Source organism: Elephantulus edwardii, unplaced genomic scaffold (assembly GCF_000299155.1).
Source record: "Elephantulus edwardii isolate Elephantulus edwardi_28Jun2011 unplaced genomic scaffold, EleEdw1.0 scaffold00086, whole genome shotgun sequence".
NCBI classification, from domain to species: Eukaryota; Metazoa; Chordata; class Mammalia; order Macroscelidea; family Macroscelididae; genus Elephantulus; species Elephantulus edwardii.
The window spans coordinates 8,422,724-8,441,854 of NW_006399836.1; the positions used below are offsets into that span (position 1 = coordinate 8,422,724).

A 19,131-nucleotide genomic window follows, 5' to 3' on the forward strand; every position below is an offset into this window, starting at 1 on the left:
GGGTGTGTACCCGGGGGAGCGGGGTCTCCACCCTGAGGGATCCAGATCTATGCTCTGTGGGAGCGGGGTCCACACCCTGAAGGAGAAGCCGAGTCTACTCTGAGGGAGCTGGTTTACACCATGAGGAAGCTGGGGCTACATCGCACGGACGGAGGGCTGATATTCCAAGGGAGTCAGGCCTGCACGTGTGGAGAAGCTAGGACCACACCCTTGCGGGACTGGCCTTTCCTCCCCAGGGACCAGACAGTAGAAACGGCTAGGTCAAGGCTGGAGGAGAGCTGTCAGGACCAAGTGCTGCTCTGAGAGTCTGGACACTCGAGTTCCAATCCCAGTCCCGCCCCTTAGCCGCTGTGTCCCTTCCCTCTCTTTGGGAAAGCGGATTACTGGTGCCTGACCGGCCAGCTAAAGGGCTTGTGAGGACTAAGAGCACAGGCAGGGATGTGCCCACACTGCCGACTGCACACGGGCAGGACGGGTCAGGTGACCCCTGGTCTAGACACTCCCGGTCTGCACACCACTTGGTGGGTGGATGGCTGTACCCCAGAGCCCTGAGGGGCGCTCTGAGCTGGTTGTGACCTTCGCGGACCAACTCCACACTATGTGGTGCTGGCTTCAGTGAGCCCCAGAGGTGCCAGTGCAGGGCTGAGTGCCCAGCAGGCCCTCCCTGAAGGGCTGGGGGTGAAGGACCAGCATAGGGAAACGGGAGAGTAGAGGACAGAGACTCAGAGTTCCTGTGCATGGCAGCGCCCCAGAGCAGCCCCAGGCAGCGTGCACCGGCAGGAGAGGGGCGCTCCGAGGTGAGGGGAGCAGGGGCGGGCTCACCCCGGTGCGTCTGCGACAGCTCGTAGAAGGCCCGTAGCAGGTTCTTGGTATGCTCGGTCATCCCTGTGGAGAGACCCGACCAGAGGGGCAGTCGGACCACCTCCAGCTCCCTCTGCTCACCAAGGCCCTGTCTAGGATCCTGGGCTTGTCCCCTGACCCCAGGGGGGGCTAACATGGAAGGCTCAGTTGTGGCCCTTGTCCCCCGTTTGTACCCAAGGAGTTCCTGCCTGGCCAGGGCCAGGGCTGTGATCACTGCCTTGGGGGAAAGGCAGCCTGGGGGAATCGTTCTACGTACGTATTTATGGGTAGATGTTATTTCTACTGTCAGAAAAAATACACATCTTAAAGAACTTCCCGTGGCTATGGTCCTAAAACATCACAGGCTGGCACTCCTGTCCCCATGGTCACCTTCTTCACATCAGGGCTCCCCAATACCAGGACTGCTTCTGGACCCATGTCTCATGTCCACCCACCTTTGTACAGCTCAGCCGTCCGCTCCAGCTCTTCCAGCCTCTTGACAAGCCCATCTGTGGGGACCCAGACAGGGGTTTGGGTAGGCTCAGGATTGAGGTGGCGGAGGAACCCAGCTGGGGTAGTGGGGGCACCTCCGATGAGACTGAGCCCAGGGAAAGAGGATACCTCAGGGAAAGCAAGCTCAGAGGTGCTCTGTTGACAGCCCCGCATACCCTAACAGAGGTGAGTAGGGCCCAACAGGGCTGCCCTCCGGGCCTGCTGAGACGACCCTCACCCCAGCAGGCTGGTGAAGACCAAAGGGGCAGGATGTTGATAGTGATTCCAGAACTTCTGAAGGTCATGAACACAAAACCCCAAACCAGAATCTGTGGGTGCTCCCCGAGGCCAGGAGAAAGTAACCCCTGGCCCAGCAGGCAACAGTTCAATGGTCTGACACCAACCTGGGCAGCTGCCATGGAGACGGAGACAAAAAGGGGTCAGAAATCACCTGCAAGGCACTGCAGGGAGCAGAGTGATTCAGGATGGACCTGAGGGGCTGCCTGCCTGCATCTGTGTCACTGGTGTCAGAGACAGACCCCGAGCACGTGGGACAGGTGGGCCTGGACCCCCGGGGCTGCTCCTCTGTGCCACCAGCTCCCCATAGGAACACTGCAGCAGGCAGAGGGCACGTCACCTGGTGACTCAGCTCGGGCGCTGGCAGCAAAGACAGCCTCTGAGGCAGACACTCCCTTCTGCCCCATTCACAGAGAAAAGGATAGAGGTGCCCTTGGCCACACAGCTCCTCCCGTGCTGACCCCACGGGGACTTCTGAGTGAGAGTAGATAGGGAAGGACTCGGGTCTGGGCAGGGGAGGTGGCTGGTCAATGGGACAGTGAGGGGAGGACAAGGTAGATAGGGGGCACCGTGGGGTCTCCGGGAGGTTTCGGCCACCCTGGGTGACCTCGAGGCCCCAGATCGCCTGCAGTCTGGCGCCCGGCCAGCCTGTGGGGCCAGAGCCACGTAAGCACCAGGCTGTTGTTTTTAGTTGGGTCATGGGACATCATGACAGCTTCAATTTTAGAAAGCCTATTTAAGGCCAGGGAAATTGCAAGGTTTGGGGGAAAAACACAACAACCAGTTCTAATTTCATCTCCACGCACGGTAACTACAGTAACAGGGATTTATAGGCCCAAAGAGGCTGAAAATAGCAGCCACCACTTTTGTACCATTTGGAACCGGCTCAGGCCCGACCCCCACATCCCCAGCCAATAGTGTACCCAGCCCAGCAACACTTCACATAGGTATTTATATCCACGCCCCCACGCGCAGCAAGCCCACTGCTATTTATAAACGCAGGCTGGTGAGGGTGGGCGCAGGAGCGTGCTCCACTGGTCGTCCAGGATGGCACGTGTGCACGTGTGTGTGTGCACTTGCACATGTGTGCATGCATGTGCCTGCCCCGTGCTGTCAGGGCTTCTCCCCCTGCTGTGAGGCACTCAGCCAGCCCTGGGAGCTGTGGGCAGAGCTCAGGGACAAGGACAGCAGCGCCACCTCCTGGACAAAGGTGGGGCTGTGGTAAGAAGCCCAGGAGCCAAGGGACACTGGGCTGGGATGCTGGGGTGGGACATGTTGTGGCTGCACCATGGTCGTAGTCAATGCCTGGTCCCCAGCTAGCTCCCAGCCTGGAAGTGGGACAGGCCTGGTCCCCAGTTAGCTCCTGGCCTGGCAGTGGGACAGGTCTGGTCCCAGCCTGGTAGTGGTCAATCCCTGGTCCTGGGCTAGCTCCCAGCCTGGCAGTGGTCAATGCTTGGTCCCAGCTAGCTCCCAGCAGCACCTTCCCCAGCAGGGGCTAGAAGGAGGCCACTCCCACTCTACATCTCCAGTGTCCTCATCTGTGACTTGAGCCAGTTATCTCCAGGTGCACTGGCTGAGGCTGGCTGAAGGGACAGCTGTGGACACTCAGAGGGACACTAAGAGATGGTGACTACTGGTCCCAGAGGCAGAGGCCAGAGCTAATGCTGAGTGGACGCAGTCTGAATGGTCAGGACTACAGGGACGAGGGACTCACCGTTGCACAGGATGGCCCGGCTCAGGCCCAGGGCGTCTGCGGTCCCCGAACTCATGTTCTCCACCAGCCGATGCTTCACCTTCTTCAGCACTTAGTGGAGAGAGGGAGTCATGGGTTAGAGGGCGTGGCGGGCCCAGAAGCCCGAGACCCTCCACGCCCTGGCCCCAGACGACTAACAGGAAGCAGAAGGGGCAGGACTGGGGCACTTGGGTGAGCTACAAAGCAGGGAGTGCCCCAGGACCCCCAGGGGGATCCTCTGCCCTGATGCCGTCTACCTCACAGTCTGGGGGATGCCGGGAGGTGGACATGTAAGAGGCTTCAGTGGCTCTGTGTAGTGTGGGGTCCTGGCCACAGAGGCCTGAGGGGCCAGAGAGCCTCTCCTTCCTGTCACTCTCCACATCCTAACTGGGGCATCCTGGTATGAGGGACCAGAAGGTGAGGGTCTGTCCTCAATTGGTCACATCAGAGTAATGGGCACAATGACAAGTGACTCAGACTCAGGACCGGGCACAGCTGAGTCACCAGGAGAGACGCTGGGCTGGGATCAGGGGGGTTTAGGGGAAGAATCTCCAGGACAGAAACAATCTGTCCTTCCAAACGGGAGGCTGCTGGGCTCCAGAGGCAAGAGATCTTGGGGCACATTTCACCTGGAGGTGCAAAGCCCACTCAGGATCTCAGGCTTTACCTGTCAGGTCAGGTAGCGGGTTATTAGCCCCTTAAAACTACTGTCCGCCTTCTACATATAAAAGTTCCACATAACCTGGACCCTGCACCCAGCAGGAAGCCAAAGTCCCACCCCCTGCATTGAGGCTGTGTTGGGGACAGAGGGCCCTCCAGGTGTTATGGGAACAGCTGGGCAGAGGGAGGCCAAAGAGGGGAGCTGGTGGGTCAGGGGTGCTAGGCCAGGGTCTGGTGGACAACCCTACAAAATGAGTTCCCAACCAGGCAACCTGGGAGCACAGGCTGGCAAAGGGGCAAGTCCTCGGGACTCTTGGATCTGCTGTCCAGGGGTAGAAGAGAGCAGGGGTGCCCTTTGGGCTGGGGGCTGGGGAACAGGGCTAGGTGCCGCTTACCAATGTCCAGGGACATGCCCTGCTTGGGGTCTGCCTGCAGCTTGTTGTAGTGGATGGTCACTTCTCCCTGGAAAGGGAGGACACAGAGCTGTGACCAATTTTCCTAGGCCCCAAAACCCACCCTGGCGAGGTCTGATGGACCCAGAATCTGTGGGTCGTGACAGGTTCTGGTGAGGGGCAGAGAGGGCTCCCTGTCTGCTTCCAGCACCTCTCCTTCTCTGCATGCTAGGAATCAGCAAGAAAAAGGGTGGGCACAGCCCTGGCCATATCAGAGCACAGCCTGGTGGCCTCTGGTGCTCCTGCCCTCCTCACACCACACTGCACATCTGCCCGGCCTTCCCCAGTGCAGCCTCTCCTCCACGCTCAGTCAGCCCCTCCATCCACCCAAGAGGTATTTCTGATGATCTTTGTTCTCTGTGCCTGCACAGGGGTGGCAAGAAGGGCAAGAACAGCCCCAGACCCTGACGGCCAAATCCAGTAGGGAGGCTGATGTGCATCAGGGCTTGTTCAGAAGACGCACTAAGCGGAGGGCCAGCTGCTGCAGGGCTGCTACCTGTCCTGAGGCCTTGACCGTGCTCTTCTCAGTAATCCCACACCCTGGGGCCTGAGACTGAATCCACCCACACGTTAAAATACTCAAAACCTCATTGCCGTTAAGTCAGAGCAAAGCCCGGTTGATGCTCCCGTGGGTTTTCTGAGGCCATAAATTGCGTGGGAGGGGGACTGTCCATCTTTCATCACAATTCACACAGAATCCAGGATGTAAGTGAGGGAGCTCTGAAGGAAACCCGTGACTCGATGCTGGCTCTGTCCTGGGGAAGCTCCAAGTGGGTGGCAGGAATGGGCCCCTAGAACGTGACCTAGAATGTGCGGGACTCGGTCCCGTGAGCAGCTGAGAGGTGCAAGAGAGCAGGAGTGGGCGGCAGGGGGGTCTGAACCACCTCCTCCATGGGCCACTGAGACCCCATGCCCTGCCTGGAGTGGCACTGGGAACACCCTTTGGTAACAGTCAGGGCTGTGCAGGAACATAAAGAGCTCCTGTCCTCATGGGCAGGGGGGGTCAGGATTTAAGGAGGGACAGACAGTGTGAGATAAGTCCCGGAGGACGGGAGGCCCAGTGGACAGAGTTAGGGGGTGGGGAGTCAGATCTAGAAGGGGGCCCACAGAACCCCATTCTCTACCTGAATGACAAAGGTCCTCTACTTCCTGGGACCAGTCCCTCTACAGGGAGCTCTGGTGGCTTAGTGGTAAGGAACTGTGCTGCCGACACAAAGGTGTGCGGTTTGAATCCACAAGAGAAGGATGGGCAGTCTCCTCCTGTGCCATTTACTGCCTCTGGAAACCTGCTGGACGGTCAGCGATGAGCGAGTTCTGCTCATATGATGGGGGACAACAACAGCAGCAGTCCCTGTGCACGTCAGGTGGTGCCTGATGGTAACACCATGCTCCACAGAGGGCCTGCACCCCTTGGGCAAGCTCCACACAGTTAACTCTCAGCCCGAGGCCCAGCCCCTTTCCCATTCACTCCTCGCTCTCGGTGCTGCAGCAAAAGCATGAAGGACTGGAATCTTCCTCCTCCTCCTGGCAGAAGGCACGTCAGCGAAGGGAACAGGTGAGAGCAGAACAGCAGAAGAAAGAAGGCGGAGAGGAGGGTGGCTTTGGGCCAGGGCAGATAGATGGTGATGGGAGTGTCAGTTAAGGGGGCTTCAGGACATGGAGGAAGGGAGTGAGTGCAGGTGGGTGGCTGATGGGACAGAGAAGGGTGAGGGAACTAGAGCATTTGGCCAAGTTCAATTTACTGGGAGCAAATCCCAGCAGAGACTCTGAGCCTAAGACTTTGTAAAGCCTTTGGGCTTGTGTGTCAGACAGTGAGGTCAGTTCAGGGCAAGATTCAGAGCTGCTGTTCACAGGGTCGCTATAAGTCACAGTAGACTCAAAGGCACACAACAACATGGCCCTGTGTCTCCTCCACACTCGTTCAGCTTTCTCAGAAGGTCCTGGTTTCCCAGAAGTCAATGAGAGCAAACTTGGCAAGAAGTGGCAAAAGGGCTGCATGCTTGTTTCTGGGAGTGGCGGCTGGGTACTGCCTGCAATTCCAGAAAGATCCCTGGGAGAGAGGCCCCGATCTGCAGCAGGTGCTGTGTGACTCATGTGCAGACGAGACCAGCAGTCTAACTGGGAGCAGTCCGAGCCCAGAGGGGTCCTTGAGGCCACATAAGCTCAGAGGGCCCCAATAGTCTGCAGATTTCTACAAGGATGGGGAACAAGGGCCTCTCCCCATCTTGCCTCCTTCCATGCTCTGCATGGCTTGGCCAACAGCAACTGGGTGTCTTCTGAGCCACTCAGCGGCTCCATTCACTGGGAGCCTGTGGCCTCAGCTACAGCCCTGACTGGGACGCTGGCTGGCTGAAGTGAGCCCTGTGGCAGCTTCCCTGAGACTCCAAGGAGGACAAGGACCTGGCACCTTCTGTCCACTCAGCACCCAGGCCCAGCAGGAAGGAGTCCTGGAGCACAACTGTATTCACTGACAAGATGAGCAATAAAGTGAGGAAGGCCGGAGCAGGGCCTGGCCCTCCGCGCAGAGGAAGGGAGCAGGGTGAGGGCAGGCCTCCTCCCAGCAAGAGCCCTTACCTTCACCTCCTGGATCATCTTGGCCACCTCCACCTTCGTTTTCCCTTTGATTGACTTGCCGTTGACACCCGTGATCTCATCTCCAGCAGCCACCGTGCCGTCCAAGGCTGCTGGGGTGTTGTCAAACACCTGGGGGGTGTGCCAGGAGACGGGGGTGGGGAGAGATGGACAAAGTGAGGGGAAAGCTCACCATGCCTCCATCCCAGTCGGCGCTGGCTCTGCCCCGACCGCTCCTTCCGCCCATGGATGAGGCTCAAGGAGGGTGAGGTCAGAGCCCCTAAAAGACCTTCTGCAGGGACAGGACAGAGCCGCAACCTGAATGCAAACGGCGTGTACACACACACACACACGCACACACACACACACGCGCGCGCGCGCGCACACACACACACGCACACACACACGCGCGCGCGCACACACACACACACACACACACACACACACACACACACTCTCTGGCTCCTCTGATAGATTCTTCTAACCCTGCAGCTCCAGGTGACTCGGAGCCCCCAAGAACCTCAGTCAGCTCCTGCACCTCACCTCAGGCCCCAAAGGGCAGCTCAGGGCTTCCCTGTGAGCCCCTTTTTCCAGGTGACCCCTTCAGAGGGTCAGTACCTATTGGCTATGAGGCAGAGTGAGTGTACCAAGGGTCAGCTCTGTGAGTCACGCTTAAATAAGACAAGAGGAGGCTATGGTAGCGTATACAGAGACAGGCACAGAATATTAACATGAGGTCCAGAAACAGACAACCCTGAGAGGGGGACTCGAACCGCCCACCTTCTTCTCCCTTAGCATCAGTTTCTAAACGTTCCATCAAAAGCACATCAAAAAAAGAATGGATAGAGAAGCTGTGGTATATTCACACAATGGAATATGAAGCTGCATTGGAAAACAAGGAACTCATGCAATATTATTCAAAATGGGTGAGCCTGGAGGACATTATGCTGAGTGAAATATCTCAGTCACAAAAGGACAAATACTGCATGGTGCCACTGTTGTAGAATGGGACTGACATCAGGGTTGGGGTAAGACTGAGAAAAACTGGATAAATTATACTGCATTGAAACAGATGAGGGAGAGAACAATCTAAAAGCGATATATGATAGGGTATTATGGTTATGTGCTCAGGCTGTTCGTTCATGTGCTCAGGCCGTTCGTTCATAGGGTCGCTATGAGTCGCCTACGACTCGATGGCATCAAACAACACCAACATTATGGTTATCACAAGAGTCCAGAATTAAGGTTGCATTGTGCCGGTGGGAGGTTGCAGGGGGATTGTATAGCAATGAAAGAATTTTTCTTTTACTTTTCAAAGAGAGGAGCGAACTGGGGGGGAGGTGTTGGCAGGGAGAAAAGTGCAACAATGAATGAATGGAAATCCAAAATCTCTGTAAATGTTCATTAAAGTTAATAAAATATAAAAAAAGCACATGAAAGAACAGCTCATATCAGAGAAAAAAATGTAATAAAAAGAGTGTTCTTAATATTTCTTACACCTTAATATTCTTAACATATGTTATAGTCTAAAGTCACACTAATAAAACACAATAGGTTAAAAAGAAAGCAAAAATAGACCACCACTGATGAGAAGTGTTTGTGCTTCCAGAAGACGGGGCAGTGCTAACAACGGCGTCAGCACAAGGGAGGACATGGGACTTCAAGGGCCACAATGAAAAAGCACCAATCTTTGCTGGAAAATGCTAGGTCAAGGAGCGGGTCAGAGTAACAGACAAGGCTGGACAAAAAGTGAAGTGTAAGAACAAGCCCACAACTTCACCTAAAATCTTGAGTTTTTCCTCTTCAGAAAGGCCCAACTCCAGGGCCCAGTGAGAGAGGCAGGAGGCACTGGGTGGAAAAGATTAGGGATTGATTAGAGGATGTTACACATGGCATCCCAAAGCCCCCTGGAAAGCCGGCAGCCCCCAGGGAGCTGGCTGCCAGGCTCACTGCCTGCCTTGCATGGGACTGGGGGCAATCTCGAGCACAGTGTCCAGCCAGCCCCAAAGGGAAACCCACCACATAAGGACCACCCGCATGCAGGGCTTCCAAACTCACTTTTCAGTATCAAGGCAGACAAGGATTTCTGGGAATCCGAGGAAAGCTTCTCATGTGAAAAACATATTCCCCAAACAAACAAGCAAAATGGGCCACAGGAAACAAAACCTCACCATGAACATCCTCAAAGTGATCAGAGAAACAACATGACGTCCAAAGGATCACCTGTTGTTTGTTACTCTGTGCTGCTCACAGAGACCCTGCGAACAGCAGCTCTGAGCTGCCCTGTCCGCCTGCACCATCCTCAAGATCTCCGACAGGCTCGAGCCCAGTGCTACAGTCACTGTGTGAGTCCACCTTGGCGAGGGTCCTCCTCTCCTCCGCTGACCCTCCACCTTTCCCGGCACGATGTCTTCTCCCAAGGACCGGCCCTCCTGACAACATGCCCAAAGTATGGCAGACAGAGTTCCACCATCTCTCCCTCTAAGGGGCACCCTAGAACCACACTTCCCTCAAAACACACTTGTTTGTTTTTCGGGCTGTCCATGGGATATTTCGTGTTCTTCACCAATACCATAGTTCAAATTAAAAAGGGTCAATTACAAAGAACTCTCAGAAATGTAAAATAGAAGTTAACAATTCCAAAGAAGCTAGGGAAACCCAGTAGTAATCGTTATTGGTCGGTGCAGTCTTCCTTACGGCCCACCTTTCTCATGATATAAGGGAACAGAAAATATCATAGCTTGGCTCAGAGCAGCCTTAAACTTCAGAGTGTTATCTTTGCTCTTCAATAATAAAGAAAAAAAACCAATAAAAACAATAAAAGAGGCCTTCTGTAGCAGATTTAACCAGTGTATTACATCATCTGATCTGACTGCTGTGTCCGCAGGTGTTGATTGTGGAAACAAGCAACATTAAATCTTGATGCGTTCCTTCTGTTCATCATGTTGCCTACAGTCCAGCTGTGAGGATTTCTCTGTTTTCTTTATGTTGAGGTGTAATCCTAATGAGTTTCACCTTTAAGTGTTTTTAGCAGTTAACTGCTTTAACCCCTCTTTGCATTCTGATTGCATCATTTGCTTAACACAGATAACTAATGAAAACCAAGGAGAAGTGAAAGAGAGATAGACCTTTTTGGGGGAGAGGGGAAACTTGCTGTTTTGGAGTCATCCCCAACTTGTATGCAAATCTGTCTTCACTTTGCAGTAGTCCTTGAACAACCCTTACTGGCAACACATTTTCCCCCATGTCATTTTTTATTCCACTTCCCATCTTCTACCACTCTCCCTTTCCCTTTTTGGACTTTCATACTAATTATCCATCTTACTAATTATCCTTCTACTTTTATAATAATGGCCTTATGCAGTATTCGTCATTAAGAGATTGAGGTAGTTCACGCTCTTAGCCTCTCCCATGTTATACAGAATTTTAAGAAATCGTTGCTCCTAAGTGCTGTGTAGTATTCCATTGTGTGAATGTACCACAATTTCTCAATGCATTCGTTTGTTGTTGGACATTTGGGCTGTTTCCATTTTCTTGCTATTGTGAATAATGCTGCTATGAACACATGTGTACAAATTGTGGTTTGTGTTTTAGTTCTGTTTCCCTTGGGGTATAGTCCTAGATACAAAGGGGCGCCTAATCCAGGCCATGGTCTTCTCAATTATTTGTTATGCTTCAGAGAGACGGACAAGTAAGGATGACAGAAGAATAGACGCCTTTCAGTTGTGGTGCTGGAGAAGAGTCTTGAACATACCATGGACTGCCAAGAAAACAAATAGGTCTGTCTTGGAGAGGCTGAAACCAGTTCTCTCCTTGGAGGCTAGGATTTTGAAGCTCCGTCTCACTCACTTTGGGCACGTGGCCAGGAGAGATTGGTCCTTGGAGAAGGACTTCATGGTCGGACAGCACAGGAGAGGAAGACCCCAGATGAGATGGATTAATACAGTAACTGGGGCAATGGAGGTTGGTGTGTCGGAATTAGTGAGACTGGCTCAGGACAGGGAAGGACTCAGCTGCTGCATAGAGGGTCACTAATACACTGCAGGCGACTCAATGGAACATAACAACAGTAACATACTGTGACAGGTTTGGAAGCAGGTGTGGCATCCACTTCCTAAACAACATGCCTCTGGAAACTCTTAGGAACTTTGACAAAATTTGTTCATAGGGATCACTACGAGTCATGCTTGACTCGAAGGCAATCAACAACAGCAGCATAATCCTAGCAATGCAGTAGCTGGGTCATATGGGATTTCTAGGTTCAGCTTTCTGAGGAAAAGCCTACTGTCTTCCAGAGTGGCTGCACCATTTTACAATCTCACCAACTATGTATGAGAGTTCCAGTATCTCCACATTCTCTCCAACATTTACTGCTTGCCGTCCTGTTAAACTTTGTTACTGCTACTCGGGTGAGATGCTATCTCATTGTGGTTTTGATTTGCATCTTTCTCATTGCCAGTTATTCTGAGCATTTCTTCACGTATCTGCCGGCCACCTGAACGTCTTCCTCACTGAAAAGTCTTTCCATGTGTTTCGCTCATTTAGTGACTGGGTTATCAGTCTTTTCCTTGTGGAGATTCTGTAGGATTCTGTATTATGAGGTCCTTGTCTGAATGTTACTGCCAGATGTTTTTCCCCAGCCTGTAGATTTTCTTTTTACCCTAATGGGAGAAGGTTTTGAAGCATACAGGGACTTAATTTTTAATTAAGGTCCTAGTCATCGATTGCGCCCTCTGCTGGTTGTTCATTTCTGGCTATATCTGCAAGCCTATTTACACCATACGCTGTCTTTTAAGTTTGGTTCCATATGTCTTTTATGATCTTTATTGTTTTGGGCTTTGCCTCTAGGTTTCTGATCCACTTCAAGTTGATGTTTTTGTATGAGCTGTGGATCCTGCTTAAGACTTCTGCAAGTAGATGTCTAGTTTTGCCAGAACAATTTATGAAAGAGATTGTTGTTTCCCCAGGTTTTCTCTCCCCATCGAATACCAGTGGACAATAGATTGTTGTTGTTGTTGTTGGGTGCCATCAAGTGGAGTACAACTCATAGCGACCCCATGAACTAAAGATCTGAACCCCGTCCTGTCCTGCGCCATCCTCACACTCCCTGACACACAAGAGCCCATTGCAGCAGTCACCGTGTCAGTCCACCTGATTGAGGGTTTCCTCAACCCTCTGCCCTTTCCAGCATCATGTCCTTCTCCAAGAATTGTCCTTCCTAGCAACAAGCTCAAAGTATATGAGGTGAAGCCTCATCATTCTTGCCTTCAAAGAGCACTCCGGCTGCATCCTCTCCAAGATGTATCTGTTCTTTTGAACGTCCACGGGATGTTCAGTGCTCTTTTCCAACACCACAGCTCAAAGGCATCAATTTCTTCTTCGGCCATCAGATGCATTGCAAGTGATAAGACTATGGACTGAATGAGATGCACCCTAGTCCTCAAACTGACATCATTTAGAGAGGTCCTTAACTGCAGATTTTCCCAGTGCAATGTGTCTCCTTATTTCCTGACTTCTGGTACTAAGGGTGTTAAATGTGAATCCAAGCAAGATGAAGCTGTTGACAGTTTCTATCTCCTCCCCATCCATCTTGATGTTGCCTATTGGTCCAGTGGTAACTGGATCACCTTCTTGGGAATGGGAACAAATATGGATCTCTTCAAATTCGCTGGCCAGATATCTGTCCTCCAAATTTCCTGGCATAGATTGGTGAGAGCATCCAGGTCTATATCTGTTAATTGAAACAAGTCAATTGGTATCCCATCAGTTCCTGGGAAGGTCAAGGAATGCAGCTTTGAGTATAGATTGCATCTCAATGTCAAGAAAACAAAAGGTGATCCAAATGAACGTGGAAATTATTGAACAATCATCACTAATATCACATGCAAACAAAATACTGCTGAAGGTAATTTAAAAACAGCTAGAACAGTAAATAGATAAGGAACTGTCAGAAATTCAAGAAGGATGTAGGAGAGGCTGTGGCACCAGGGATATCATTGCTGATGTCAGATGGATCCTGGCTGAAAGTAAAGAACACAAGAAGAATGTCTATTTGTGCTGTATTGACTATGCAAGGGCATTTGACTGTGTGATCATAACAAGCTGTGGCTGACATTGAGAAGAATGAGAATCCCAGAGCACTTTATTGTGCTCATGCGGAACTTAAACCTGAACACAGCAGGGGAATATTGCATGGTTTAAACTTAGGAAAAGAGTGTGTCAGGGTTGTATTCTCTCTCGATACCTATTCAATCTGTATGTTGAGAAAATTATCTGAAAAGCTGGACTCTATGAGGAGGAGTGTGGTAAATTCATCAATAACCTGCATTATACAGACGACACAATCTTGCTTGCTAAAAGTGAGGAGGACTTGAAGTATTTGTTGCAGAAGATCAAGGAAGGCAGCCTTCAGTACGGACTGCATCTCAATGACAACAGGTAGATGGGCTACTAACTGGGTTCTCAACTCGAAGGTGGGGTTTCCTGTTTTTGTTGCTGTGTGCTGTTGAGCTGACTGAAACTCACAGCAACCCTATGTACAATGGCTCTGAACCCTGCCTTATCTTGTGCCAGCCTCACCATCCTTGATACTCGTGAGCCCATTGTTACGGTCACCGTGTCCATCCACCTCGCTAAGGGTCTTCCTCTCCTATGCTGACCCTCCATGTTTCCAAGCATGATTTCCTTCTCCAAGGACTGGCCCCTCCTGACAAGTGGCTGAAGTCTGTGGGACGAAGCTTCACTAACCTTGCCTCCAAAGAGCACCCTGTCAACTCAAGATGGCAAACAAATAACGAGAAAGCTTTTCACACAGAAATCAGGGAGGCTGAAAAATCTTCAGAGAAACAGCACAGGAAACTCAAACAAACTCAAGAACACCAAACAAAACCCCAACCACACAAATTGACAACAATGAGAAAGAAAAAGCTAATTAAGAAGATAAATACAATCACATCATCACAGAAAATCACTAAGCGTGATAGAGACAGTCTGTAACAGTCAGTCAGTCAACACTACACCAGAATCAGGGCTCTGGAGCCTGAGACCATGCTTCATCCAAGGATGCTTCTCCATCCCCCACGGATCCAGGGAACACTGGCAGTGTTGTCTGTAACAAGTTCTGCTGCTAACTGAAAGGCTGAGTATCTTCCGTGGCCGGATTCACCAGCCTGGGCAAGGAGAAAGATGGGCAGTTTCCTCCCGCTATGATCTGTGCCCATGGAAGCCCACGGAGGGCTGACCGGGGTCAGCACCAACTCAACAGCGGTGAATCCACTTGGAGTGGACTCCAGTGAAAGGAAATTCTTGGCCACTTCAGTCTTTTCTCCAGTTAGTGTGATGCTATTTATTGGTCCCGGGGAGAGAATTTTTGTTTTCTTTATGTTGAGCTATAATCCGTGCTGAAGACTGTAGTCTTTGAACTTTAGCAATAAATGCTTCCCATCTTCTTCACCAAGGAAGGTGGTGTCAAAAGTTCTCACAACTGAATCAGATAAACAGATGGTGATAAACAGATTAAAAGTTGTCAAGGATTTCATTTTACTTGGATTCATAATCAACACCAATGGAAAAGCAATCAAGACATCAAGTAATGTACTGCATTGCACAAAGCTGCAGTCAAAGATCCGACCAATGACTAGGAGCAAGGATTTCACTCTAAAGACTAAGCTGTGCCAGATTTGAGTCCTATTTTTCATTGCTTCATACACATGTGATGGGTGGAAAATGAGTAAGGAAGACTGAAGAAAAACTGGCACTTTGAAATGTAGTGTTGGAGAAAAAATTTAAAAAATAAAATAAAGAAATGTGGTGTTGGTGAGGGACACTGACCATACCATGGGCTGTCAAAAGAACAAATCTGTTTTGGAAGAAGTGAAACCAAAAAGCTCCTTAGAAGCAAAGGTGATGAGACACTGTCTCACATAGTGTGGGCATGTTATCCGAAGGGGCCGGTTTCTGGAGAGGATTATATGTATCATGCTTGGAGAAGTAGAGGGTTAGCAGAAGAAAAGTAGATTCTCCACTAGGTAGACTGATCCAACAACTTTAACAACAGTTAAATAGGCTGTGAGGGTGAAGGAGGAGTGCGGCAGGGTTTCAGTCTTATATTTAGGGTCACTGTGTTGGAGCTGACTTAATGGCACCTACCATCAACTACAGTGTCTGTAATAGAACTTGGCTCAATGTAGGCACTCACATGATATCTCCTCAATAAAGTTTTATTGCATTAATGTTGATTTAGCCCAAAGATAACAATATAATCATGTTGGGAAGACAGGCTGAGAAGTGGCAGAGGGGTTTTAGAAGAGAGTGAGCGTCTCATTTACTGGACTAAGAAAAAGCAAGAGATCACATAACTGACAGATGCAAAGGTAACAACATCTTACTGAGAAAAACCAATGTCCTCACTGGACGAACCAGTCATTTGGGGGGAAAGTGATGTTGTTGTTAGGCCTCAGGGGTGTAAGTGGGACAAGAAGTACAGCTATCATGTCACATTTTGTATTCCTGATTTATTAAAGCAGCTTCAACAGCACTTGACTTTCAAATAGCAGATTTTATTTTTGCCCAATCCTATTCCTTTATAATCACAGTTCAGTGGCTGAGGGGAAGAGGTTGTGATAGGAAAGACTGAGGTGGCTTGTGGCAAGGAGGTCTGCCTGGGGAGGGCCTCTCCAACACCACTGGATCACAGAGGTCAGATCGCTCATGAAGTCAGAACTCTAGGCAGAGGCAAGACCAGATTCGGAGGCTCTGTGTGCAAGGCCTGGAAGTGACTCCTTAACCGAGATCCACCCGGATCCCCTCCGGTACCAGTGGCTGAGAGGGCTAGCACCCGGCTGTATCAAGTCAAGCGCAGAGGCCCCATTTGCTGATGCTAAGAGGTAGGCTTCCTTCCAAAGCTACAGAGAGATCACTGAGCTCCATTAGCCACGTGGTCTGGGATGACTCCAGCAGGCCTGTCCTCGCTCCTGAGTCACAGCGGACAAGGACATCAAGGCAGCTTCCTTTATGAGAAACCATAAAGTTCCTTACCACTCAAGACATCAGAGAAAATGAGCCCAGGAACAATCACCATCAGGGCAACGGCCGCTGCCATTTAGTGAATGAGCACTAAGTGGCAGCCTCGCTTTCAGTGGTTTCGTTTAATCTTCACAACCCAAAGATACAGACACCTGTGTACTTCCCCATCTTCCAGATGAGGAAACTGAGGCTCAAAGAGGTAGTAATTTGGTAGTAAGCAGGGGAGCTTACATTTGAACTCAGGCCATTATTTCAAACTTGACCCACTACCCTTTCACTTGGGCTAGTCACCCAAGGTTTTGCTGATTGATCATATACACTAATGCTGAAGAACGCCTATCTGCCAGGCGCTGTGTTAGGTGCTGACCCCAGTGAACAAGAGACACCCTGTCCTCAGAGTGCACAGAGTCTCGTAACCAGGGGACAAGCGGCAGGCCAGGCCCTGACTGCACACAGTGACAATGATGAAAAGGAAGAGCACAGACTGAAATAAATGACAGAAACAGAAGCAGGCCTTCTGCGAGGGGAGTCCTCTCTGACGAGGGTACATTTCATTTACTCAATTATTCAAGCTCAATACCTCAAGCTGAGAGGACAAGTGAACAATCACACGACAAAAAACACACTCCTTAGAACAAGCAACCATGAGACTAAAGGGGCAGTCCAGGAAGACAGCTCAGAAGGCAGGAGGGTCAGCAAGAAGGACAGGAGGAAGTGGACGTGTTATCACAATGTGCGGACTCCAAAGTCATGAAATGAATTATGTGTGAATGTTTTAACTCCTACATAGAAAGAGAACCAAGCTGCTCTGTGAACTTTCACTTAAATTACGATGAAAAGTTTAAAAAAAAAAAAAGACTGAGAAAGTCAGCTACGAAAAGTGCAAATCTGAACTTGCACTTTACCAAGCGTGAGTAAGGAGGTACTACCTCCTCTAGGGCCTCGCCCCCACCTCCAAAGAGCCCGATACCTGGACAATGTAGAGGCAGGGGCAGTACTGGGCCCCTCCTCCGATGCTGATCCCGATGAGATTCTGAGCATCCTTCTGGAGGGTCACCTTCCCAGGCACGGTGGGGATTCCGCTAGAAAAAGAAGCACAAAGCTGAGTCTCCTCGAGGACACGAGACGGGGATGAGGCCTCCAAAACCAACAAGGCTCCAACTGCTGAGGAACCTGCCTTTCTTCTCATGGGACCAGAGAGGCAGCATTTTGTTCTGGAAAATGCACAGCTTTTGTGGGGGCAGGGAAATATGAGATGGAGTCACAGCTCTGCCACTTCAGCTACGGGGCACCCTCTCAGCACCTCCACTTCTTCACCCATCAGATGAGAATGAAGTCGCTCTGTCATCAGTTATAATGAAGAAGCTCATGGAAGACACTTAACACGAACCCAGCATGTAGCAGGCACTCCATAAAAGTAGTTCCTCTTCCCTTCCTTTCAGTCTCCGGCTGGGATTTTATTCTGACTCAGTCTTTAACACCTTCCTAGGAATATTATGGCCACCTCCTCTGAGAAGCCCTCCCTCATTCAATTATCCACTTTCCATCTGTTCAACCACTCCAAATCATATTGTCCACTATAAAGTAGCACTTATGCTTAATAAAAAACAGTCTCATTTATTAACTTATCCATCCCCAAAGCAAGTGTCCACTAGCTGGTGTCTAGCATCCTACTAAGTGCTGAGGACACAGCCCTTGTATATATTCTAATAGAGAGCTAAGTCCCTAATTTTAAACTCTCCCACTAATTGTCTAGACCAGGAAGGAAGGTGTGGTGATGTCATTCCTACTGTTCCTTCAAAGCCCAGCTTGACTGTCGCCTCCTCTGTGAAGCCTGCCCTGGACACCCCAGAGGGAGCCCTGCTCCGTCTGCTCTGCTCTCCTTGCAGCCCGGCCACTCCCCATCAGGGTCCTTCTGGCCCTAAGCTCTGTCTGTTAACCTGTCTGCCCTGCAGATGGTGAGCTCGGGGGAGGGCAGACCTTCGGTGCCAGCACAGGACCTCGCCAGGGAGCAAGGCTCTGTGAACGGAGGAGCCCAGGGGTCTAGAGAACCTGGGGCTCCTGCGCTCCAGGCACTTGATGGAATGGAACACTCACAGTTTATCCTCCTCGATGTCATAATCCAAGTCTGCAAACATGGTTCCGAGAGTTGGGAAGCGCTGGCTCACTGCCTGGCTCGACAGGCGAACGGGAAACTGGGTCCAGGAGAGAAAGGAGGGGCGGGTTTAGGGGACCAAGGTGCGTGCATGCCACCCCCATTCCCGCAGGTGGGCCCCTGCCCTCGGGACGGAGGGTCCGACTTAGGGCGGGGATGACGGTCATTCTTACCAGGTACAGGGGAGAAGTGCAGGCCAGGGTCTCAACTCGAGTCTCAAAGCCCGCCTTTCGGGTCTCCAGGGGCTTAGCAGTGGCCTCTGTCGCTCACCGGAAACGTCCGTGCCACAGCCAGGTCCGCGCCAGGCTGGCACCTGAACCCACCTGCCGTTCCACCTGTCGGCGGCCGCGACTGTAGCGTCACTTCCGGTGAGACAAGGAAGTCCCGCCTCCCAGCTCTCGGAGGGCCTTCTCCCCAGCCCTTTCTAACAGCCCTTTGCCTTCTGGCTCCCGGGACTCCGGGGACCAGGGAAGACACCATGGAAAGCCAGAGCTCGCTGAGGGTGTGAAGAAGCGGAAGCGGCGGGGACGGAGATCGGGACGGACCGGCGCGCGAGGCCCCGCCCCTCAGCCGGCCGGCGCCGCCATCTTGGTAAGGGCAGCGTTCCTCCCAGCATTCTCAGCGGGACGCGGGGGACCGAGTGGGGCCGGCGGTTGCTATGGCAACGGAAGCGCTCTGGGGATCTGGGACCCCGGGTGGAGTTCAGCGGACTACAGACGCCGAGACCTTTACTTTTACACCTTCCCGCACCTGCACCTAGCAGGGAACGAGCCCGGGGTTCCTTTCTTGTGCTTCCAGATCTCGAGGCAACGTCCCTTTTGAAATCGGGGAGTCTGAGTTTCAGGAAGGGGAAGTGGTACTTGTCCAGGGGAGGAAGTGGCTCAGCCAACCCGAAGGCAGGAGGGTCG

At 51.5% G+C, this 19,131-nt stretch overlaps 1 protein-coding gene across 1 annotated transcript in view; it reads right to left on the minus strand.

The window, feature by feature from the left end:
- Positions 1 to 18,572, minus strand: part of PICK1 (protein interacting with PRKCA 1) — a 22,209-nt gene extending 3,637 nt beyond the window's left edge. The window contains exons 1-8 of the mRNA XM_006890212.1: positions 18,494 to 18,572; positions 18,166 to 18,263; positions 17,039 to 17,150; positions 7,048 to 7,176; positions 4,417 to 4,483; positions 3,344 to 3,433; positions 1,296 to 1,349; positions 823 to 885 (exon numbers count right to left, since the gene is read on the minus strand). Of these exons, the coding sequence (XP_006890274.1) occupies positions 823 to 885; positions 1,296 to 1,349; positions 3,344 to 3,433; positions 4,417 to 4,483; positions 7,048 to 7,176; positions 17,039 to 17,150; positions 18,166 to 18,206 (556 nt within the window). The 5' untranslated portion in view covers positions 18,207 to 18,263; positions 18,494 to 18,572. The remainder of the gene's footprint in view (positions 1 to 822; positions 886 to 1,295; positions 1,350 to 3,343; positions 3,434 to 4,416; positions 4,484 to 7,047; positions 7,177 to 17,038; positions 17,151 to 18,165; positions 18,264 to 18,493) is intronic.
- Positions 18,573 to 19,131: the final 559 nt, after the last annotated feature.